The 26413-nt window shown below is 44.1% G+C and overlaps 1 protein-coding gene across 2 annotated transcripts in view; it reads left to right on the top strand.

Moving 5' to 3' along the window:
• The window catches only part of LOC140457113 (leucine-rich repeat and fibronectin type-III domain-containing protein 2), a 184907-nt gene that overhangs the window by 123695 nt on the left and 34799 nt on the right, over positions 1 to 26413 (top strand). For both annotated transcript variants that reach the window (XM_072551134.1, XM_072551127.1), the window contains exon 2: positions 24763 to 26155. In XM_072551134.1, the coding sequence (XP_072407235.1) occupies positions 24783 to 26155 (1373 nt within the window). In that variant the 5' untranslated portion in view covers positions 24763 to 24782. The remainder of the gene's footprint in view (positions 1 to 24762; positions 26156 to 26413) is intronic.

The following is a 26413-nucleotide window of genomic DNA, read 5'->3' as shown; positions in this document are numbered from 1 at the left end:
CAGTAAGACTATGGTGACCTTTATGTAGCATGTGATCTGAGCATCAGAAGACCTGAGCCTCCATCTTAACTTGGATCACTTGGAGCAAGACATGACTAGGAGCACACTCCTCAGTTGTTATTGCCATATCTTAATGTTAGTGCAGACACTGATGTGCCACTGAGTATAATATTTATACAGTGAGTTTTGAAAGGTTGGATTCTTCAATACCACATCAGCCATGACCAGTTTCTCATATTACATGGATTAAGATTACATTAGATAAAAAGCATTAGATGCAAAAGTTCTTTATGTGTTTTAGAATATCAACCATAGCCGTGGTCCGATCATGAATTCCTACTTTTCAATCCGTCCTTTTAGAATTATAACTTGGTGCAATGTTTTGTTTCTTGGCCCTTTGAATTCTGTATCAATAATTTCTTGTTTGATACTGCACTAAATAAAAATGCTTATGGCAATCTTTGTCTTCTACTGACCCTAAAATGGTCTATATTTAAAAATAAAAGGCCCTGGACTTTGAAAATCTTCAACATAAACACCACATGATGATCATATGAATCAATGTGAAACTAGTGTTTCTCGGCCAAATGAATGTGTGTGCAACAAAGGAAGGTTTTCTATTTCAGTATCCAGTGTCTGTGTGATAAAATGTCCATGTTGGACAGCAGCACATAGAACATAGAACATTACAGCGCAGTACAGGCCCTTCGGCCCTTGATGTTGCACCGACCTGTCATACCAATCTGAAGCCCATCTAACCTACACTATTCCATGTACGTCCATATGCTTGTCCAATGACGACTTAAATATACTTAAATTTGGCAAATCTACTACCAGCATTCCATACCCTTACTACTCTCTGAGTAAAGAAACTACCTCTGACATCTGTCCTATATCTATCACCCCTCAATTTAAAGCTATGCCCCCTTGTGCTCGCTGTCACCATTCTTGAAAAAAGGCTGTCCCTGTCCACCCTATCTAATCCTCTGATTATCTTATGGGTCTCTATTAAGTCACCTCTCAACCTTCTCCTCTCTAACGAAAACAGCCTCAAGTCCCTCAGCCTTTCCTTGTAAGACCACCCCTCCATACCAGGCAACATCCTAGTAAATCTCCTCTGCACCCTTTCCAAAGCTTCCACATCCTTCTTATAATGTGGTGACCAGAACTGTACACAATACTCCCAGTGCGGCCGCAACAGAGTTTTGTACAGCTGTAGCATAACCTCATGGTTCCGGAACTCGATCCCTCTATTAATAAAAGCTAAAACACTGTATGCCTTCTTAACAACCCTGTCAATCTGGGTGGCAACTTTCAAGGATCTGTGTACCTAGATCGCTCTGCTCATCTACACTACCAAGAATCTTACCATTAGCCCAGTAATTTGCATTCCGGTTACTCCGACCAAAGTGAATCACTTCACACTTGTCTGCATTAAACTCCATTTGCCACCTCTCAGCACAGCACTGCAGCTTATCTATGTCTCTCTGTAACCTACTACATCCTTCATCACTATCCACAACTCCACCGACCTTAGTGTCATCTGCAAATTTACTAACCCACCCTTCTACGCCCTCATCCAGATCGTTTATAAAAATGACAAACAGCAATGGACCCAACACTGATCCTTGCAGTACACCACTGGTAACTGGATTTTAGGATGAACACTTCCCATCAACCACCACCCTCTGTCTTCTTTTAGCAAGCGAATTACTGATCCAAACTGCTATATCTTCCATAATCCCATTCCTCTGCGTTCTGTACAATAGCCTACTGTGGGGAACCTTATCGAACGCCTTGCTGAAATCCATATACACCACATCAACCGGTTTATTTTCATCTACCTGTTTGGTCATCTTCTCAAAGAACTCAATAAGGTTTGTGAGGCACGACCTACCCTTCACAAAACCGTGCTGACTATCCCTAATCAAATTATTCTTTTCTAGATTATTATAAATCCTATCTCTTATAATCTGAATGCTTAAGCCCAGCATCAGAGGTGCTCAGTCTTTGTACTGGATTGCACACTGATGTGAGTCTAACCCTCTCACATCAGCACATTGTGTGGCTTGTTCCAATCAACACGCACAGTTTACTCTCATCTATCTGTTTGGTTAGCACTGCTGCCTCACAGCGCCAGAGACCCGGGTTCAATTCCCACCTCAGGCGACTAACTGTGTGAAGTTTGCACATTCTCCCCGTGTCTGCGTGGGTTTCCTCTGGGTGCTCCGGTTTCCTCCCACAGTCCAAAGATGTGCAGGTCAGGTGAATTGGCCATGCTAAATTGCCAGTAGTGTTAGGTGAAGGGGTAATTGTAGGGGAGTGGGTGGGTTGAGCTTTGATGGGTCGGTATGGACTTGTTGGGCCAAAGGGCCTGTTTCCACACTGTAAGTAATCTAATCTAATCTAATCTAATCAACACTGACCAATGGTTGACAGATAAGCTGTAATTTCTGCTGTATTCCCATGGTTAGCAAATTTTGAGAAGATTTGGAGCTCAGGTTGAGATTCTGGGATGCAGGTTTGCTCACTGAGCTAGAAGGTTCATTTTCAGACATTTCGTTACCATACTAGGTAACATCTTCAGTGAGCCTCTGGATGAAGCACTGGTGGTATAGCCCGCTTTCTATTTATGCGTTGGGTTACCTTGGGCTTGTGATGTCATTTCCTGTGGTGATATCATTTCCTATGGTGATGCCATTTCTTGTTCTTTTTCTCAGGGGGTAGTAAATGGGATCCAAGTCAATGTGTTTGTTGATAGAGTTCCAATTAGAATGCCATGCTTCTAGGCTAGGAATTCTCGTGTGTGTCTCTGTTTGGCTTGTCCTAGGATGGATGTGGTGACCCAGTCGAAGTGGTGTCCTTCTTCATCCATATGTAAAGATACCAGTGAGAGTGGGTCATGTCTTTTTGTGGCTCGTTGATGTTCATGTATCCTGGGGGCTAGTTTTCTGCCTCTTTGTCCAATGTAGTGTTTGTTACAGTCCATGAAAGGTATTTTGTAGATGACATTAGTTTTGCTTGTTGTCAGTACAAGGCCTTTCAAGTTCATTAGCTGCTAACTATTGAGCCACCATGCCACCCCATGCAGATCATCTCCACTGGAGGCTTCTCCCAACCTTCCTCTTCCATTGGCCATTGCATTTGGCTGGTAACCACAAGGTTGGTGGTTTGAGACCATCCAGGAATGGCGGTTGTACCATTTTAGAACTCTTTGTGGTGCAGTGTCCCTACCACTGAGCCAGAAGACCTGGGTTCATGTCCTACCTGCTCCAATGCTTTGTGCTCAATGTTTTGTAGATGGGCCTCATTTTACAAGCAGGTAAAGTAGCCTAATGCCCATTGAACTAGGTAAAAACTACAGAGAGTGGAGATAAATGGGTCTTTTTCTTACAGCCAATGTTAATGTCTTGCATGTGGCTCTAGAAAGTATTATCGCCAAATTTGAAGGTGACTGTAAAATAGTTCGGAAAGTAAGAGGTTGCAATGAAGAAATACAAACTTTATAAATTAATACGGATAGTCAGGTGAATGGAACAAAATTTAGAGTTGCAGTTTAATGTAGATAAGTGTGAAGTAATCCATTTTGGATTAATCAGAAAGGCATCTTATCCAAATGGAGAGAAATTTCATGTGCTTCGGTGCAAAGGGATCTGAGTGTCTTTGTGCATGAACTGCTGAAAACTAGCATACAAACACAGCAGGTAATTAGGAAAGCAAATGGAATGTTAACATTTATAGAGTACAAAATAGCTAAGTGTTGCTGCAACTACATAATGCATTTCTGAGACAACATCGAGAGGATTGTGGTCAGATTTGGTTCCCTTACATGAAAAGGAATGCAGTTCCATTAGATACAGCTCAGAGGAGATTCATGAGATTAATTCCAGAGATGACAGACTTGTTTACAGAGAGATTGAGCAGTTTGGGCCTATACTGTCCGGCGTTTAGAAAAATGAGAGGATCTCTCATTGACGTGTATAAGATGCTAAAGGGATTGACAAAGTACGTGTAGAAAACATATTTCCTGATGTCAAACAATCTAGATTGTGAGGTCATAGTTTTTGGAGAAGTTGCAGTAATTTAAAACAGACATGAGGGGAAATATCATGACTCTGTGGAATTCATTACCCGAGTTCAGTGGATGCTGGGACATTGAGTTAATTTAAGGAGAAGATAGTCAGATTTTTAATTAGCAATGGGTTGAAGGGTTGGGGAGAGGGGACAGGGAAGTGGCATTGAGGCTGAGATGAGATCAACCATGATTGTATTAGATGACAGAGCAGAATCAAGGGGCTGAATTGCCGACTCCTGCTACTAATTTTTATGTCCTTTAGTTGAAAAATCATTACAAGTTGGTCTGTATAATTCATTACATGTTTTGTGTGCTGGAAAAATGGCGATAAAATATCTGACATATTGCTGTGAACTTTCAACTGTTTCAGGTCAGTTATCCCTCTGCAGCCAAGTTCATATATGGCTTCACTGTCACTCACATGGTTAACTCTTAATGTACTCAGGGCAACAACGGATGGACAAAGAAAATGCAACATTGCTAGTGTCACCAAATCACAGGGAACTGGAAACCATGGTGATGGATTTCCAGAAGGCATTCATAAAGGTGGTATATCAAAAGTTACAGTACAGTATGGGTGATCCTGTTGTTGAAGTTGCTATGTTAACATGGATAGAAGATTTGGTAGCAAGCAGGAAGTAGAGAGTAAGCATAAATGGATCATTTTCTGACTGGCAAAATGCAGTAATGGTGTATCAGAGAAATAAGAATTGGGGTTCTCATCTGTTGCCAATCTATAGCAATGACTTGACAATGAATGAAGGGGATGAAAGTATGGCTACTAGATTTTCTGATGACACAAAAATAGTTGGAAAGTAAGTGTGAGGAAAACATAAGGTGCATGCAAGTGTGCAGAGGTAGATTAAGTCAATGGGAAAAACTTGGCAAATGGTCTGTGAAGTGGGAAAATGTGAACTTATCCAATTTTGTAGGAAAAATAAAGAAAGCAGCTTATTATTAAAATGAAGTGCAAAACTTTTTGGTACAAAAGGATTGAGGTGTCCTGGTATAAATCACAAAACATTAAATTACAGGTACAACAAGTGATAAAGAAGGGAAGTAGAATGTTGTCATTTCTTGCAAGAGGAATAAAATATTAAAATGGGAACATTTTGCTGTACTGTACACAACATTAATGATACCAGAACCAAAGTACAATGCATAATTCTAGTCTCCTTATTTAATAAAGGATATAATTGCTTTTGTGTCAGTTTGACTGCTTGAACTGATTGTTCCATGCCTGAAATGAAGAAGTTATCTGATGAAGCGAGGTTGGGTAGCTTCGGCCTGTATCCATTGGGGTTTTGAAGAATGAGAGGTGACACCTTATTGAAAAATATAAAATCTGGATGAGACTCAACAGAGCAGATGCTGAAAGGACACTTCCTCTGGTTCTGGTAGAGACTACAGCTAGGGAACAGAGTTTAAAAATAAGAGGGCCTTTTGATTAAGACAGACAGTTGGACTTCTTTTTATTTTCAGAGGGTTGTGAGTCTGTGGAATTCTTGTCCTCAGGCATTGATGGAGACAGGGCCATCAAATATTTTTATGGCAATGCTTAACCGACAAGGATATGGGGAATTGGCAGCAAAGTGGAGTTGAGCCCACAATTAGACCTTGTCAAGTGGCCGGGTAGGCTTGAGGGACCAAATGGCCTTTTTCAGTGCCTGGTTTGTACATTTGTATGGACCGCTTTCCATGAAAAGAAATCTTAAAATCTCAACAGCTGCCTCAAGCATATTAAAGAGCATCATGAAAAGGTTTGAAGAATATGGTTGCATTTACTAAATGGTCCCCCGGGAGCTCGCCAATGATGAGCTCCATCCATATATTGTGTCTGTTCCATTGTCTATTTATTTGGCAGCCCAGAGCTTTATTTATTCGTTTTGGGGAAATGAATAAGTAAATTACTGCCTGTGATAGCTAATTAACGATGATTAATGCATGTTCCCACTCATTAGGACACTGAATTTGTTTGTTGCTGGACTTTTATTCTGCGGGTTTTCATGGTGTGCTCGTTTCCTTGACAACACCGAAGCGATTTTGCTAGTCATCTCCATATGACCCTGGTGTTGTGTGGTACTCTCAGCATGCTAAATAAGATACATTCAAATAAACCTAGCAGCTCAAACCTGAGCATCTGTGAGGCAGTGTGAGACACCAGCAGGTGAATTATATTTGACCACAATATATAACCTCTTTACCATCACCATCAAGTCAGAGAATAAACCAGTTCAATGGATAGTGCCGAAAGGCATGGCAGAAGCTAAAAATGGGATGCCAACTTGGTGAAGCTACCAAACGGGACTAGTTATGTGCCAAGCAGCATAACTGCAAGTGATAGATAAAGCCAAATGATCCTGCAGCCAACATTTGAGATCTAACTCTGTCGTCCTGTCATATCCAGCCATCGATGGTGTTGCATAGTCAAATACCTCACTGGAGGAAGAGGCTCCACAAACATCCCCATCCTCAATGATAGTAAAGCCCGACACCTCTGTGTGAAAACAAAAAGGCCGACGCAGTTGCGTTCAACTTCAGCCAGAAGTGATGAGTTGGATGATCCAACTGGACCCTCCGACTGAGATCTCCAGTGTCAGAGATGTCGATCTTCAACCAATTTGATTCACTGCATGTGATATCAATGGCTCAAGACACCGGTGTTAGAACCCTTGTTGATTTTTCATTATTTTGATCTTATTCTTCTGTCAATGTTGGTTTGGAGCTGTGAACTAAGAGTTGTGAGCTGAAAGTGACCTTATGACTATGGGCACAGCTTGTGTTAAAAATAAACACAGAACAAGCAAGCTGTTGTTTGTTAGTGAGACCGAGCCTGGAAGTTAGTTGAATATTGGTTCTTGATGAAGAGGTTAACCAGACACTTTTTCACGGAGACTGAGCTGTATGTTTAAACTGATAGTAGAAGTTGATTATTAATTAGGTCACTACCTGGGAATTGTTTCCAGCAAGTCTGGGAGAATTCTTTTGATCCAGTGGATGGCCGATGTTGAATGGTGCCTGGAACCCTGAACTCTGACTTGGAATGGGTTTTGGACTGTGGTTTTGGGAGGAGGAGTTTGGCTGTTGATGGTATAGCATAAAGATTTGAAAGCTGTCTACCTAACCTCCCTTTGTCAGAGCTTAGATATTCAGAGAATAGAAAACAAAATTAAAAGTAGCATGAGCTCTGAGGGAGCTGAAAAAGTGGCTCTGATCGTCTGTTAATCCACCAAGAAACAAGAATCTATGCTTGTAGAACAATGCATTGTGAAAATCACTTAAGTAATCTAGTCAGTTTTATTTTGTTTTGTTATTCCTTACCTGTGTCTGTTTGTCTTTTACATAAATGGGGTTGAAAACAAATGCTGTTGAGTTGAAATGTCGATATTAATTAGATTTCTTTGTTTAATTTTTCTCTGATGGAGTTAATGTATCATTTAAAAATTGCTTAGACTTTTGTTTAAGCTACAAACTAGTATCTTGAATTGATTATTTGCAGAGTCTAGGACTGGTTATTCAAAAACTCTAGTTAGGAACCATTGGGGTCAACTTTGAGGATCTTCAAAGATTTTTATTTTACTGTGTTGTGAATGTAGAGTTAGAAAGGCTAATTCAATTCAGCCCTCTGTCTCTGTATTGCAACACTGGATACTGCAAAGGCTATCTTGGTCAATAGTGCTCCCTGATAATAGTACCGCAAAACTGTTCCCCAAAACTAGTCGTGCGACCATTTAAATCCAGCATCGATCCCGCATTGTGGAAAACTGTCCAGGTATATTCTGCCCATAAAAAAAACCAAGAGAAATCCAACCCAGCCAATTACCACCTGATCAGCATGCTTTCAATCATCAGTAAAGTGATGGAAAGTGTCACCAACAGGGCTGTCAAAGCAGCACCTGCTCAGTGACGCCCAGTTTGGGTTCTGCCAGAGCCACTCAGCTCCTGACTTCATTACAGCCACGGTTCAAACATGGACAAAAAAGCTGGATTCTAGAGGGGAGGTGAGAGTGACCGCCCTTGACATCAAGGCCGCATTTGACTGAGCATCAAGGTGCTGAGTAAAACCGAAATTAACTGGAATCACTCCATAACATCTATCCCTTTGACCAAAGTTTCTCAGTTTGATATTTTGTTTTATAATTCTACTGTGAAGTATTTTGCACTGTTTTGGTACATTAACAGTTACATGTTGTTGTTGCTAATAGAGGACTGAAAGCATTGTACTCATGCATTAATCTTAAAATGGAGACTGTATGGGGTTTTATAGGAAGTCTTCATTAGATTAAAAAATACGTGGATGGAGATTGCCATTTTTTAATCACTAAGCTGGCACATGGAATTAAGGCCTTACTGACAGAGCAAGAGAGAAATCACAGAATCCCTACAGTGTGGAAGCAGGCCATTCAGCCCATCAAGTCCACCCCACATCACACCCAGACCCATCCCCGTCTCCGATATTTCCCATGGCCAATCCACCTAGCTTTCATATCCTGAATGGTACGGGCATGGAGAGAGAAGGCTGGTGAGTTAAACTGCCTGGATTATTCTTCTAAAGATTTGGTAGCCTGAGTGGTTTCCTGTTGTACTATCCTATGCTGAGTTGATGAATGGCAAATTAGCTCCAGCCAGTGTCCAATGCCACAGAGTGACAGGGAGTTGGAGGACCAGAGGAGACAGCTCAAGAAAATGAAACAATGTCAAGACAGTATTTGAACACTCGTGGCAAAGCTGCAGTCAATAGAAACTGTAGAGGAAGTCTCCAATGGTTGGAGTTATACCTACCACAATGGAAGATAGTTGTGGTTGCTGGGGGTCAATCATCTCTGTCCCAGGGCTTATACTTCTGCTCTACTCCACACAGTAATGTCCAAGGCCAAACTACCTTCAGCTGCTTTGTCAATGGCCTTCCGTCCAACAGAAGTGTTGAGGTTCTCTGATGATAGTACAATGTTGAGCATCACATTGACTCAATACCTTCCCATATTCAGAAAGACATGGACAACATTCAGGCTAAGGGTAAAAAGTGACAAGTAACATTCATTCTACAGATAGGCCAGACAATTCCAACCTCTAACCATCACCACATGACATTCAATGGCATTGCCATTGTTGAATCTCACACTGTCACCATTCTGATACTGAAATGGATATAAATACAGGGGCTACAGCTGCAGATCAGAGGCTCAGAGTATTGCAATGAGTAACTTACCAACTGAATCTCCAAAGCCTGTCCACAAAGTACAAGTGATGAGTGTGATGGGATACACCCCACTTGACTGGATGGGTGCAGCTCCAACATCACTCAAGAATCTCAACACCATACAAGACAAAGAAACCCGCTTGATTGGCACCCCATCTACCACCTTAAGCATTCACTTCATCCACCACTGCAGCAATGGGCCATCTACAAAATGCATTGCAACCACTCAGCACGGCTCCTTCAGCTGCAATTTCCAAATTTGCGGCCACTGCCATCGAGAAGAACAAGGTAGGCAGAGGCATACCAACACTAGTGCACACGAGTTCTGCTCCATAACACTCACCATCTTAATTTAGAAACATATCACTCTTCCTTCAGTGCCACAGGGTCAAAATCCTGGTTTGCCTCCCTAACTTTGTTGTGGTATATCCATCTGCATGGGCTAGGTCAAGAAAGATCAAAAAAGCTCCTCATCATCTGTTGAAAACCGTTTTGGACGGGTAGTAAATATTTGATTTGATTTGATTTGATTTATTATTGTCACATGTACCTAAGTACAGTGGAAAGTTCTGTTCTGCATGCAGTATAGGCAGATCATACCATACAAAGATTATAGGGTGATTGGACAGAGCAGGGAATACAAAACTTAATAATGTTTATAGACATAAGTGGAGTCACAGGTAGGCAGAGCAGCAAAGAAGGCTTTTGGCACACTGGCCTTCACCAGTCAGGGCACTGAGTATAGAAGTTAGAAAGTTATGATGCAGTTGTACATACATTGCCACACATGGAGTATTGTGTTCCGTTTTGGTCATCTTGCTATAGGAAGGATGTTATTAGACTATAAAGAGTGCAGAGGAAATGTACAAGGATGTTGCCAGAACTCAATGGTCTGAATAATAGGGAGAAGTGTGGGTTGCGCTTCGGCGGGGCGGTGTGGACTTGTTGGGCTGAAGGGCCTGTTTCCACACTGTAAGTAATCTAATCTAATCTAAAGTTAGACAAGCTAAGACTTTTTTTTCTTTCGGGCACAGGAGACTGAGGGGGGACCTTTAAGAGGTGCATAAGATCATGAGAGGTATGGATAGGTTGAATGCACTCAGCATTTTTCCCAGAGTTAGAGAATTGAAGACTAGAGGACATCAGTTTAGGGTTAGAGGGGAAAGAATAAAAGGGCACCTGAGGGGCAACTTTTTTACACCGAGGGTGGTACACAAATGGAATGAGCTGCCAGCGGAAATTGTTGAGGTGGGTAAGTTAACAACATTTAAAAGGCATTCTGATAAATGCATGGATAGGAAAGGTTTAGAAGGATATGGATAAGGATACAGGGAAATGGGGTTAGCATAGATGGGCATTTTGGTCAGCATGGACCAGTTTGGGACAAGAGCCATGTCTGTGCTACAGGACTCTCTGACTCTATGACTCTATGACTTAGAATTGAGGTTTAAAAGTGCAGAACAATTGTAAGAAATGTGAGAATAAAATCTGTACTAGAGAGCTCTCCCGAACCATATTGTGCCCCTCGTTCTTCAAAATCCTATTGGGTGTCAGTTAGCTCAGTTGGCTGACTGGCTGGCCTCTGTTGGTGCCATCTTGAAAGACTGGCTTGGCCTAGCCAGTGATGCCCATAAATGAATTTTTAAACATATATATACATATTTATATATATATATTCAACAATCAGGAAGGCAAATGAATGTTAGGTAGAGGTCGATATTGCAGCTGCTGGAGATTACAGTCAAGATTAGAGTGGTGCTGGAAAAACACAGCAGTTCAGGCAGCATCTGAGGGGCTGAAAAATCGATGTTTCGGGCAAAAGCCCTTCATCAGGAATGAGGCAAGGAGCCTCGGGGATGGAGAGATAAATGGGAGGGAGGTGGAGTTGAGGGGGAAGGTAGCTAAGAATGTGATAGGTAGATGAAGGTGAGGGCGAAGGTGATAAGTAGGATAGAAAGGTGGAGCAGATAGATGGGAAAGGTGATGGACAGGTCAGAGTTAGAGGCTTGGGGCTGGGATAATGTGGAGGGGGAGGGGTCTCCTCTACATCGGGGAGACAGGACGCCAACTTGGAGATCGTTTCAGAGAACATCTCTGGGATACCTGCACCATCCAATGCCATGGCTCCGAGGCTGAACACTTCAGCTCCCCCTCCCAGTCCATCAAGGACATGCAGGCCCTGGGCCTCCTCCGTCATCAAACCCTTAGAACCCAACATCTGGAGAAAAACGGCTCATATTCCGCTTTGGGACCTTGCAACCACATGGCATCAATGTGGATTTCATCAGTTTCCTCATTTCCCCTCCCCCCCACATTATCCTAGTCCCAAGCTCAGCACTGCCCTCCTGACCCACCCATCATCTCTCCCATCTATCCGTTCCACCTTCCTCTCCGACCTATCACCCTCTACCTCACCTTCATCGACCTATCACATTCTCAGCTACCTTCTCCCCAACCACTCCCCTCAGTAAATCTCTCAGCCCCCCACTTCCCTCTCCCCCCCCCCCCCCCCCCACAACAAGCCTGAAACATCAATTACCCTGCTCCTTGGATGCTACCCAACCTGCTGTGATTTTCCAGCACCACACTCTCAACCACAACCTTGCTTCAAGACTGTATGAGCTACACCAAATCCCTATGTCCCATATAGCCTTCTTATTTCTCTCCATTGGGTTCAATATATCTTTGAAGTCAAATTTTGATTCCGACCTATGACAAATGGAAATTTTACCGGAGTTTCACAAACAACATTTTGCTCTTCCTGGGAAATTTAGTCTTGAAGCACTCAAGCGAATGCACTCCTTGATGTAATTTAAAGCACTTAACTGTACCATGGGTACAGTGACCTTTTCCTTTAACAATAGGGCTCAGGTAATTCAATCATGAAGGTTTGTGCATTCCTTATATAAGGTTGCAAGAGTAGGTAAGTGGTAAAGACAGTAACTTAAATGGAACTACATGATTCCCCTGATAAATACTATCAAAGAGCAAGAGAGAATTTATATTTGACCTCAATGAATACTAAATCCTTTTTACCCCACTGATATTTAGAGGTCTGTGGAGATAGATTAAATGGGGGAATGGGGAGGGGAAATGGATGGGCAGTTGTTGATGCAGGGTGCATTAAGAGGCTATGTAAATTCAACTACAACCAGCCCACTGCCTTCACATTGCCACATCATGGATGCTTCCCTGATGTAATACTACCTGACAGGAGCTCGTCAGGCGAAATTTGGAAGAGAGCTTGTGGATTGAGTACAACTGGACAGTGCACTTGTGAGAATGGATCTGGAGAGGTTTACTCTCCTTATATGAGGAGGGACAAACTTGCATTGGAAACGGCTGAGAGTAGATTCACAAGCCTCATTCCTGGCAATGAAGAAACCTGTGTCTTTTGGAGGAAGAGTTGGGAAGAATGAGAGATGGTCTCATTGAAACGTGTAATTTTCCAAGGGAGCTTGGCAGGATAGATACCAAGAAGTTCTATCATCGCATGGGGGATTTGAGAAATAAGGGAAACAATTCAAAGTGGAGTTGAGGAGGAATTTCTCCTCTTTGAAGTTTGTTAGTCTTTTGCATTCTTTTCCCCAGAGGATGGGCCATGGAATATATTCAACTCTGAATCAGCAAGGGAGTCAAGGGTTAGGGTCAATAGTGGAGTTATTGCCCCAACTGGATGAATCCTGATCTCACTGAACAGCAGAGCAGGCTAAAGGGGATCAGATAGCTTTCTATTTCTGACCAGCTAGTGATCTTCCCAACTTTATTGTGTCTACATTCAAGGTTCAACTTTTTTATTGTTTATCTTACCTTGCCAAATCTCTGAAAGTCGTCTGAATTCTTCAGGAAATGAGGATTAATCTCCCAATCAATGCCATGAGCAATGCAGGAGTAAAAGGGAAGGTTGCATTCTGTAATAAAATTAGTACCATGTGGGATTAATTGGATTCCAGTTTCAAAGGGTTATGGTGTCTGGTGGATCAAACATACTTTTTCTCTGCTGTATCAGTCTACAATCTTTAATTCTCTATGGCCGAATATCTAGCATTGATTATGAAGCAGCAGGCATGACTGATGGTCATGGGAGACAAATTGGCAACCTCTCAGGAGGGGAAGAGGAAGTCAAAACTTTGTAGATACATTGAACATCAGTCAGTAGAATCTGGGAACATCAGCAATTGACTTAACTCAGTCTTAACGCTTTCCCCTCTGAGTATAAAAGGTGTGTTTGAAGTGATGGTATAGTGGGGCTGTTGTTAGACTAGTAATCCAGAAACCAAGGTAATGTTCTGGGGACCTGGGTTCCAATCCCACCAGAGCAACTGGAGTAATTTAAAATCAATAAATAACTGGAATAAAAAAAACCTAAAGGTGAGCATAAAGTCATAAAAACTGATCTGGTTCATAAATGTCCTTTAGAGAAAGAAATCAGCCATCCTAACTTAATCCGGCCTACATATGGCTGTGGACCCACAGCAATGTGGTTGATACTTAAATGTGCTCTAAAATTGCCCAAGCAAGCCAGTCAGTTGTATCAACTGATAATAAATGGAATGAAACTGGATAGACCACTTACCACCAATGTAGACACTGGAAATGACAATAGCAATAACAATCCTGTCAACCTGGTGAAGGGCTTTTGCCTGAAACATCAACACTCCTGCTCCTCGGATGCTGCCTGACCTGCTGTGCCTTTCCAGTGCCACACTCTCAACTCTAATCTCCAGCAACTGCAGTCCTCACTTTCACCCTGTCTCACAGACTAGTCAATCAACAGCCTGAGACAGTCATACTCACGGAATCATACCTTCCAGACAATGTCCCAGACACCACCATCATCATCCCCGGATATGTCCTGTCCCACCACCAGGACAGAGCCAGCAGAGGTGGTGGCATAATGGTATACAGTCAGGGGAGTATTACGTTGGTAGTCCTCAACATTGATTCTGGACCTCATGAAGAATAATGGCATTGGCTCAACATGGGTAAGGAAACCTCCCACTGCCTACTAAATCCACCTCAGTCCTTCCTCTCAGAGATTAACTGATGAGTTAGTGCTCCTCCATGTTGAGCCACACGGAGCAGTACTGAGGGTGGTGAGAATATACTCTGGATGGGGGATTTCACTGTCCACCACGAACAGTGGCTAGTAATCCAGCTGGTCAGTTCCAAAAGGACAAAGCTGCTAGGTTAGGTCTGCAGCAAGTGGTGAGGGGACCAACAAGAGGGAAAAACGTCCTTGACTTCTTTACCAACCTTGCAGCTGCAGAAACATCTGCCCATGTCAGTGCTGGTAAGACTGACCATATGAGCATATGCAAAAGGCTGACAATGAACTTTTAATCAAAACATGAACAGCATCCTGGACCTGGCAAAGATAAAAGAAAAACAGAAAATTTATTCCAAAAGAAAAAAGACATGTTAGGTTACATAACATAAGAACGATTTGAAGCAGTCTTTTTACAAATATCAGAAAGAAGTATTCAACCCTTCACCCCATCAACAGCCTTACAGACCCTCAAACCTCAGGGAAGAGTCACCCTGTCTTGCAGTTGGCATGCTGCAATTGGTTTCCTCTCAACAAATGTATGCATTAACTCGAGGCTGTTTTCTTAAGTTAATGTCTCTTTCTGAATCTCCTAAACAAGCTGCTAACTCAGTTCACTTATTGCTTAACATCAACCACCTAAATCCATGACTTCTACTTCCAGTATTATCAGGACTTCTCCCCCAGGTCCTGACTGTTTCAGAGACTGTTAAACTAAAAGCACATGTTCTCTCTGAATGAACCTGCACATTGTCTATAACTTTCCCCCTGTCATCGGACACCTCATTATTTGCTGACAATCGAATTTTGTCCTGAGAGGCTACTTCAGTGTAAATCCTCGATAGAATGCACATATCAATATATTTGAGGCTTCCTGGCACCAAATGTGACAAACTCAAGGGCAAAACCAAAACTAGCACCTTCCTTTTCTTAACGCACAACAAATAAATGCAAATCAAAATTAACGTTAGACATCATTCTTTCACTTCAGAACCAAGATCTCAAGTGAGATTGAAGGTAGTGGATCAATGAGAATGTCACTGGACTAGCAATCCAGAACCCAGGTTAATGTTCTGGGCACCTGGGCATAAATATCTCACCCCATGTCAGAGGGTGAAATGTGAATTCAGTAGAAAGCTAGCTGACAGCTGCCATATGACTTTTGACTGTGACAAAAGAAAACACACCTGGTTCACTTTAGGAAAGGAAATCTGCCATTCTTACCTCATCTGGCCTACATGTGACTCCAGACCTCACAGCAATTGGATAATTGGGATGGGCAATAAATGCCTTGACTCAGATGTCCTGTGAATGAGTAAGAGAAAAGCAATAATGACTTATTCTGAACCTTTATCACAAAGGGAAGATAGAAGTTTGCAAACGGAAATGTTAGATCGTTGTCAATTTTATATTTAATATTGACAGATTTTCATTATCCAAGTGGCCTTGGGGCAGAGGCAGGCTAATAGGATTAGTTTGCAGCACATCCATAATATCATTGACATGGGAAATGGGCTCAAGGGCTTAATGGTAAACTCCAGTTCCTTTATCCTTATGTTCAGTAATTCAGCATTCTAGAGGCTTGAAGGATTATTCTATCGGTCAGCTCCAACTTTTATGTAGCTTTTGTTTTGCATGCTCCCTACATACAGGAGATATGGCATTCAAATATGGTAGTCTCCTGAGACTTAAAAAAAAATAAATCAACCTTGTGTTACCATAGCAGCAGGCAAACTTCATAGAAAGCTGCCAGTTATGATGGATAGGTCCTGGCTGTGGCTTCAGAACTTCAATCTTAAGCTATGAGTTGCGTTGGTTTATAAATGAGACCTGCATACCCACTTTAATTCCATTTTGTTGTTATTCTAAAGCATCATTTACTTGCACTCACATTTAATGTCCCTTGAGTGATGGACTTATTACGAGGAATGGACAACAACGATGCCGAAGTAAAGAGAAATCAGCCTAAGATATATGGCAGCGTGGGTGCCATCCGTCACCGTGAAAGTGGACTCATTTTGTAGCCATGGCAGCCCCCCCCCCTTTTATAATGGGGAACGAATAAGGAAATGAACAAGGGGATGGGCCTTGGATTCCACAATTCGGAAAATAGAGGAAACGCAGCTAGGATGATTTAAAAATGTCAGGCTGATTTATGAGTTATTTTTCACATAAGGTACACCAACAAAAAGAAGCATGTAGCATTCTCGTTTCGAAGTTTATATATTTGTGTAAATGAACAGGGGAATGCTTACGGTGAGGGCAGGATGGGGGAGGGGGGAGGGGAGAGCAGTTAGTGACCCTGCCTTCTACTTTGCTTTCCACACCCCATTCACTGTTTTAGTGGTGAGGCTTCACTATCACACTCAGAATTTCTATGCTTAACAGCAGCACAGCTCGTGGCATTTCCCGTTCTCAGTGGATAATTGGTCCAATGACAAAACAGGAGGAGCAGGTCTGTACTAGCTAATTGATAACATCCAAAGTTTGCTGTCTGAGCTGTGACAGTCTCTGTTTCCTTTGCAAAAATGCCATCCTTCTAGTTGTAAAGTCACGGAGTCATGGAGATTTACGGCACAGAAACTGATCCTTCGGTCCAACCTGTCCATGCTGACCAGATATCTTAATTTAATCTAGTCCCAATTGCCAGCATTTGGCCCATATCCCTCTAAACCCTTGTTATTCATATACCCATCCAGATGCCTTTTAAATGTTGCAATTGTACAAGCCTCCATCACTTCCTCTGGCAGCTCATTCCATACACGGTCTATCCTCTGCATTAAAAGGTTGTCCCTTACGACCCTTTTAAATTGTTACCCTTTCACCTTAAACCAATGCCCTCTAGTTCTGAACTCCCCCATCTTGGGAAAAGACCTTGTCTATTTAACCCTATCCATGCCCGTCATGATTTTATAAACCTCAATAAGGTCACCCCACACTCCAACACTCCAGGGAAAACAGTCCCAGCCGATTGAACCTCTCCATACAGCTCAACCCCTCCAACCCTGGCAATATCCTTGTGAATCTTTTCTGATCCCTTTCAGGTTTCACAACATCCTTCTTAGAAGCTTTCGCAGTTTGCCAACTAATGCCCCAGTACATTTATTCTAAGTTAAGGCATGAGCTGGTTGGCTCATGGAGTAGGAGAACTGACATACTTAAAAAAAATGTATTCATTAACAGGATTTGGGCATCTTTGGCTAGGTCAGTATTTAATTGCCCATCTCTAATTACCCAGAGGACATCTCAGAGTCACCCACATTGCTGTGGGTCTGGAGTCACATGGAGGTCAGACCAGGTAAGGATGGCAGTTCCTCTCCCCTAAGGACATTAGTGAACCAGATGGATTTTTTCCACACTTGATTCATTATTGGACTTTTAATTCTAGAATGTTGTTGAATTCAAATTCCAACATCTGCCATGGCATGAATCAAATCAGGATCCCCAGGACATTTTTGGGTCTCTGATACCACTGGGCCGTTGCTATCCCGGGTAGGAGTATACTCAGTGGGGTTTAGAAGATTGACAATGAGACATCATAGAAACCTATGAAATTCTAACAGAACGAACACAGGAAGGATGTTTCCTCTGACCAGGGCAGCCAAAAGTACAAGTCATGGTCTAATGGATCAGGGCTCGGCCATTTAGAACCGAGATAAGGAGAAATTTCTTCACCCAGAGAATGATGAGCCTGCAGAATTCTCTACCACCGAAAGTGATTGAAGCAAAAATATTGCATGTTCTCAAGAAAGAGTTAGACAAAGTTCTTAGGGCTCAAAGGATCATAAGATATGGGGAGAAAGTAGGGATAGGGTACTGAGTTGGATGATCAGCTGTGATCATATTGAAAGATTGTTCAGGCTTGAAGGGCTGAATGGCCTACTCTTGTTCCTATTTTCTGTGTTTCTACATGTGCCAGTTACCGGCTTAATAGGATGGTACTGCTAGTCAACCACCTAAAAAGTGAACAAGTGTGAAATTGAAAATCGAAAATTTTGAATTTTTCAGCAAGAGTTTGGAAGCATAACAATTTTTTTTCCCTTTGTTTCTTTTGCCCTCCCCCCTTTTCAGCCTTTTTCTCCCTTTCTTTCTTTTGCTTTGTCTACCTGCGTTGATATTAAATCCCCCTCTACTATAATTCACCCTTTTTCTCAGTCCTTCCCAAAGTTATTTCGCAGTCTCTTTGGATCTGGAGTTGCACTGTTTAGTTGCACTATTTACCCAGGTCCCAGTCACCCTGGTTCTCCGGCTTCATCATTATCACTTCATCCTTCCTGTGCAGTGCACGAAGCTGAAATGTGGAGAACAAGGTTAACTAATGAGCGTCACATACCATAAGTAAAAGAAGAATGCAAGCAGAATGCGAGCGACCTAGTGAGATGCTGACAGGCATTTCCTGCTCTAACCTTCTAATTAGCAGCAGAAAGTTTGCTCAGGGAGTTCACATTCAAGTCTTGCAGGGTCAGCAATCAACACTCGTTGGGGTGCAAAACTAGAGCTAGCAATAAGCAAAGGAATTTAATTTTGGAGAGAATGATGGATGCTACCTTTGAAGATCTGTAACATTGACTGTCTTTGCACACAGTACCAGGCCAACTGTGTATTGCCAGCATTTTCCATTTCCTCTTTATTCCCCGCCCTGTTTTGCTTTCATTTTGGAAACCGTTATCTCTGCCCTGTGATGTTTTGTTCTGTGACTTGATGCAGTTCACTGACCAAGCGGTTAGTGTTTGGCCTGTACTTGTAGCGCAGGATGAGTTGGAAAACTGAAGAATGTATATCAGCAGGAAAAGGTAGGTTCAGTCCATCTGGTCCGTCTTAGACTTCAAACACAGAATGGGTAGTTCACAGTCTATCCTTCCCAATCGGAAGTGAGGATAATGTCAGCAAACTTCCACAATTGTCCTGGCATCTTCAGAAGCTAAAGTTAATCTCACATGGAGGAGATAATTCCTAGGGCATAAAACAAACTATTTTATCCTTTCCCAATAACCATGTGGTGGAACAAAAGACACATCCTATTACAGCTTTCCACCCTGTACTCATTTATTCCTGATGTGGAGGCGCCAATGTTCACATAGAGTCATAGAGATGTACAGCATGGAAACAGACCCTTCGGTCTAACCTGTCCATGCCAACCAGATATCCCAACCCAAGCTAGTCCAACTGCCAGCTCCCGGCCCATATCCCATCAAACCCTTCCTATTCATATACCCATCCAAATGCATCTTAAATGTTGCAATTGTACCAGCCTCCACCAAATTCTCTGGTAGCTCATTCCATGCACGTACCACATTCACGTACCATGCGTGAAAAAGTTGCACCTTAGGTCTCTTTTATATCTTTCCCCTCTCACTCTAAGCTTATGCCCTCTAAGTTCTTGACTCCCCGAACCCAGGGAAAAGACTTTGTCTATTTACCCTATCCATGCCCCTCATAATTTTGTAAACCTCTATAGGGTCACCCCTCAGCCTCCGATGCTCCAGAGAAAACAGCCCCAGCCTGTTCAGCCTCTCCCTGTAGCTCAAATCCTCCAACCCTGGCAACATCCTTGTAAATCTTTTCTGAACCCTTTCAAGTTTCACAACATCTTTCCGATAGGAAGGAGACCAGAACTGCACACAATATTCCAACAGATGATGCCAGGACAATTGTGGAAGTTTGCTGACATTATCCTCACTTCCGATTGGGAAGGATAGACTGTGAACTACCCATTGTGTTTGAAGTCTAAGACGGACCAGATGGACTGAACCTACTTTTTGCTGCTGATATATATTCTAACCAATGTCCTGTACAGCCGCAACATGACCTCCCAACTCCTGTACTCAATACTCTGACCAATAAAGGAATCTGCACTCCAAGGTCTCTTTGTTCAGCAACACTCCCTCGGACCTTACCATTAAGTGTAAAGGTCTTGCTAAGATTTATTTTCCCAAAATGCAGCACCTCGCATTTATCTGAATTAAACTTGACACCAGGTTATAGTCCAACATGTTTATTTGAAACCACAAACTTTTGGAGCACTGCTCCTTCATCAAATGAAATGTCATTTATTCCAAAGGACAATGCGAGAATGACAAATTCCAAAGAGAACAAATTATTTTCTGTAAAATAACTATTTAGACATCTTCTAATTAACCTGTTACAGAAATATTATTACACAAATCCAACGATGTGCAGGTCAGGTGATATTGGCCACGCTAAATTGCCCATAGTGTTAGGTGCATTAGTCAGAGGAAATGGGTCTGGGTGGGTTACTCTTCGGAGGATCGGTGTGGACTGGTTGGGCCGAAGGGCCTGTTTCCACACTGTAGGGAATCAAATGGAATCTAATCTAATCTAATGGAACCCCTGGAATAAATCAAATTTGAGTCCAGACCTCCTGTCTCAGAGCGAAGGACACTACCACAGTATGTCGCAGCAATGGTTCAGACTGCATGATTAATTGTTTGTCAAGTCAAATCTGATAATTCAAGGCATTGCCATGAAAAATATGAGAGGAATATTGTTCCGCATGGGTTTTTTTTTCTCAAATTCAACAAAATGATCTGGACAAGGTCCTGTTATATGCAGAGGACAGATCTCTGTTCATAGATATCTGCGACTGCTAGTAACTGCACATGGGATGCACTACATGGCCATCTGATAATCTTTTATTTACTATTGGCAGGAATCCATATTTGAATGGTGGGATATTTAGGAACATACCATTTAGAAGTTGCCAGAGTCTCATGAGAGACAGCTGACTGACAGTGAGTTTAATCTGATAGTCACTACACCTCCGGCAAATAGCAAGGTAGAGGAGGCAGGACCCCCATGGTATCGCCAGCCGGGAAGGTAATTAAACCTGCCTTGCAGGTATCTCCCTGCATTTTGAATTGGCCAACTGAGTTAACCGACTCGATGTAGCTTGCTGGGAATTATCTGCAACCAGAGGTGATGGCTGAACATATGAAGAATCTTCATTTTAACATAGAGGGCAATGCAACAGAGGGAGACAAGGGGGAAGGTGATAGTGTGCCCAAAGCTGAGAAAGATCAGGGCAAGAGGGAGACAATGACCTAATGGTATTGTCACTAGACTACAAATCCAACAATTAAACACAAGGGAGGAGTAAATTACTGCAGATGCTGGAATCTGTATTGAAAATGCTGGAGATCACAGGGGGTCAGGCAGCACCTGTGGACAGAGAGCAAGCTAATATTTTGACTCTGCCATCCACTATAACGCCACTGACTCCAAAGCCACCTTCACTACAGCTCGTCACACCCCACAAGGATTCCCAACCTTTCTCCCAGTTCCTTCAAAATTTTGTCTCTGTTCGGATGATGCCAGCTTCCAAAACAGCACTGCCAACATGGCTTCCTTCTTCCATAACCATGGTTTCCCGCCCACTGTGGTTGACAGGGCCCTTAGCCACATCCAACCTATCACTCGTGGTTCTGCCCTTGCCCCTCCCATCACTCACAACAGTGTGATCTCGTCTCCCTTGTCCCCACTTTTCATCTCACCAGCCACACCGCATTCAAAGGGCCATTCTCCAACATTTCAGACAATACCAGCAGAAAGGCACCACCAAACACATCTTCCCCTCACTCCCACTGTCTGCATTTCACAGGGATCGTTCCCTCTGGGACATCCTCGCCCATTCCTCGATCACCAACACCCCTCTCCTTTCCAGGACACCTTCCATTGTATCTGCAGAAGGTGCAATACCTGCCCCTTCCCCTCCTCCCTGCTCCCCATCCAAGGGCCTAAATACTCTTTCCAGGTGAAGCCACATTTCACCTGTACCTCCTCCGATCTTGTGTTTTGTATTTGCTGCAGCCAACGTGGCCTATTCTACGTTGGAGAGACCACATGCAGACTGGGTGGCTGCTTTGCAGCATACCTCCAGTCCATGCGTGAGCATGATCCCGACCTTCCTGTAGCCAGTCAGTTTAACACAGCGTTCTGTTCACATGGCCACATGTCTGTCCTTAGTGTGCTGCAGTGCTCCAGTGAATCACAGCACAAACTGGAGAATCACATCTCAACTTCAAACCAGGCAACATACAACCTTCTGGGTTCAATATTGAGTTCAACATCCCCACGTGGTTAAAGATGCCCTCCAACGCATCTCGTCCACATCCCGCACCTCCGCCCTCAGACCCCACCCCTCCAACCGTAACAAGGACAGAACGCCCCTGGTGCTCACCTTCCACCCTACAAACCTTCGCATCAACCAAATCATCCGCCGACATTTCCGCCACCTCCAAAAAGACCCCACCACCAGGGATATATTTCCCTCCCCACCCCTTTCCGCCTTCCGAAAAGACCGTTTCCTCCGTGACTACCTGGTCAGGTCCACACCCCCCCTACGACCCACCCTCCCATTCTGGCACTTTCCCCTGCCACCGCAGGAACTGTAAAACCTGTGCCCACACCTCCTCCCTCACCTCTATCCAAGGCCCTAAAGGAGCCTTCCAAATCCATCAAAGTTTCACCTGCACATCCACTAATATCATTTATTGTATCCGTTGCTCCCGATGTGATCTCCCCTACATTGGGGAGACTGGGCGCCTCCTAGCAGAGCGCTTTAGGGAACATCTCCGAGACACCCGCACCAATCAACCAAACCGCCCCGTGGCCCAACATTTCAACTACCCCTCCCACTCTGCCGAGGACATGGAGGTCCTGGGCCTCCTTCACCGCCGCTCCCTCACCACCAGACGCCTGGAGGAAGAACGCCTCATCTTCCGCCTCGGAACACTTCAACCCCAGGGCATCAATGTGGACTTCAACAGCTTCCTCATTTCCCCTTCCCCCACCTTATCCTAGTTTCAAACTTCCAACTCAGTAACTGTCTCCTTGACTTGTCCGGACTTGTCCGACCTGCCTATCTTCTTTTCCACCTATCCACTCCACCCTCTCCTCCTTGACCAATCACCTTCATCTCCTCCCCCACTCACCCATTGTACTCTATGCTACTCTCTCCCCACCCCCACCCTCCTCTAGCTTATCTCTCCACGCTTCAGGCTCACTGCCTTTATTCCTGATGAAGGGCTTTTGCCCGAAACGTCGATTTCGCTGCCCGTTGGATGCTGCCTGAACTGCTGTGCTCTTCCAGCACCACTAATCCAGTATTTGGTTTTCAGCATCTGCAGTCATTGTTTTTACCTTCTAATGGTCAACCCATTCCTTCCCTTTCTTTTAGCTTTACTTGTTACATTCTCTGTCACCATGTTGTCTCTCCCCTCTCCCCCACCCCAGTGGGACTGTCTGTCCTTTCCAGTCTGGCAGTTAGACACACCATGGTACTGCCCTTCTCACATTCTGATCACTTAATCTGAACTAGCAACATCCTTTCACCCCCAGCAACCCCACACCCCTCCATCCCCACACCGCTCCCTCCCCCACTATAGCATAAATGCTGCCCCCTGCACACTTCACTTCAGAGTCATTCAGATACAAAATGTCACCCTGCTCTCTCTCCATGGATGCTGTCTAAGCCACTGTGATCTCCAGCATTTGTTGTTTTCAGTCCAAACCCAGCAACACAGGTAATGTTCTGCAGACCCATGTTCAAATCCTACTAACACTTAAAACAAAAACAAATTAAGAGTTAAATAATGACGATTGTCAGGGAAAACCTCACTAATGTCCTTTAGAGAAGGAATCACTGCTCTGGTCTCCACGTGACTCCAGACCCACAACAACGCTGTTGACTCGAAAATAAATTCTGCCCAGGCCAGTGATAGCCATATTCTGTGAATTCTGTTTTTTTACAAAAAAAAGACAGTGATGATAATTTGTATTAAAAAAGAGAAAAGCAGTAAAGCTTATATGGTGGGGAGAGAGGGATAGAAAGAAGTTGAATACTGAAAATAATGGATGCTTCGATTCATTAAATCATTTGGAAACAGACCCTTCGGACCAACTCACCATCCAGACAACCCATTCTGACCTAGTCCTTTTTGCCAGCATTTGACCCATAAGCCCTTCCTAACCATTTACCTAACCAAATGCCTTTTAAGTGTGGTAATTGTACCAGCCTCCACCACTTCCTCTGGCAGAAAGGAAAAAGTGAGGACTTCAAACACTGGCGATCAGAGTCAAAAAGTGTGGCACTGGAAAAGCACAGCTGGTCGGGCAGCATCCGAGGAGCAGGAGAGTCAATGTTTCAGACATAAGCCCTTCCTCTGGCAGCTCATTCCACACACACATGAAGAAGTTACCCATTAGGTGCTTTCAAATCCATCCCCTCTCACCTTAAACCTATGCCCTCTAGTTCCGGACTCCCTCATCCTGGAATTTGGCTATTCACCCTACCCATGCCCTACATGATGTTATAAATCTCTGTAAGGTCACCCCTCGGCCTCTGACAGCTCCTGTTGTCGGGGTCACTACAGTAGCTCTGTGTTATGACCAGAATCCTCTCACTGTCTGCCTCTGTTTCAGGTACCTCTACATGATCTACAATGGAAAAGCTGCTCTGGAGCCTGCTGGTGATTGGAATGGCGATGGCAGTCTATGCTTGTCCCAAATACTGCGTGTGTCAAAACTTGTCAGAGTCGCTGGGCACTCTGTGTCCCTCCAAGGGTCTTCTGTTTGTCCCACCAAACATCGATCGGAGAACCGTTGAGCTCCGGCTGGGGGGCAACTTCATCTTTTCCGTGAGCCGGCAGGACTTTGCCAATATGAGTGGCCTTGTTGATCTGACTTTGTCCCGGAATACCATCGACTACATCCAGCCCTATTCATTCGTCGACCTGGAAAGCCTTCGATCCTTGCACCTGGACGCCAACAGGTTGACGGAGATCGGCGGCAATGTGTTCCGGGGCCTGTTGAACTTGCAGCACTTGAGCTTGAACAACAACCAGCTCCACTGGGTGGCGGAGGGGGCGCTCGACGATTTCCTGATCACGCTGGAGGACTTGGACTTCTCCTACAACAACCTGGTCAGGCTGCCCTGGGAAGCGCTGAGCAAGATGACCAACCTGCACACCCTCAGCCTGGACCACAACCTGATTGACTACATCCCCGAGGGAACATTCACCGAGCTGCAGAAGCTGGCCCGGCTGGACCTCATCTCCAACAGGCTGCAGAAGCTCCACCCCGACCCCATCTTTGCCAGGTCTGAGATGCTGCTCATGTCCACCACCCCCTACTTCCCACCACTGACCCTCACCCTGGGCGGGAACCCGCTCCATTGCAACTGCGAGCTGCTCTGGCTGCGGCGGTTGAGCCGGGAGGACGACATGGAGACCTGCGCCTCCCCGGTTCACCTCAAGGGGCGCTACTTCTGGTACATCTCGGAGGAGGAGTTTGTGTGCGAGCAGCCTCTCATCACCCAGCACAGCCTGAAGGTGCTGGTGCTGGAGGGGCAGACGGCCACACTGCGCTGCAAAGCCATCGGGGACCCCAGGCCGGTCATCCACTGGGTGGCGCCGGATGACCGGATCCTCGCCAACTCCTCCAGGACCATCATCTACGAGAACGGCACCCTGGACATCCTGATCACCACCTCGCAGGACTACGGCACCTTCACCTGCATCGCGGCCAACGCGGCCGGAGAGGCCACTGCCTCGGTCGAGCTCTCCATCGTACAGCTCCCTCACCTCAGCAACGGCACCGGGAGGAGCCTGCTGCCCGATTCCCGGCTCTCCGACATCACCGGCTCCACCAGGTCGCACCGGGGCGAGGGCAAGGCTGCGCCAGAGAAAAAGGTCACGGTGTCCCAGGTGACAGCCAGCACGGCACTGGTCAAGTGGTCAGTGGGCCACTCCGCACCCAAGGTCAAGATGTACCAACTTCAGTACAACAGCTCGTCCGACGAAGTGTTAGTCTACAGGTAAGCAAGTGGCAAACATTCAGACCATAACCGGTGTTAGGGCACCAAAATGGATGCTGGATCAGTGCAAGAAAGAGAAAAAAGTTAATATAATTTAAATCAACTTAATTAATGTTAAATTTAATTTAGATCAATCTTATAATTAGTTTTAAAGTTAATTTCATCAATTTTATAAGTTAATTTTAAATTTGATTTCATCGATTCAGATTATTTTCATAAATCTAATTTCAATTTTGATTTAATTTCGAGGAATTTAAT

The sequence above is a fragment of the Chiloscyllium punctatum genome, chromosome 3 (genome assembly GCF_047496795.1).
Source record: "Chiloscyllium punctatum isolate Juve2018m chromosome 3, sChiPun1.3, whole genome shotgun sequence".
NCBI classification, from domain to species: Eukaryota; Metazoa; Chordata; class Chondrichthyes; order Orectolobiformes; family Hemiscylliidae; genus Chiloscyllium; species Chiloscyllium punctatum.
The sequence above is the reverse complement of the archived record's forward strand: the minus strand, read 5'-3'. Positions and strand labels throughout refer to the sequence as shown.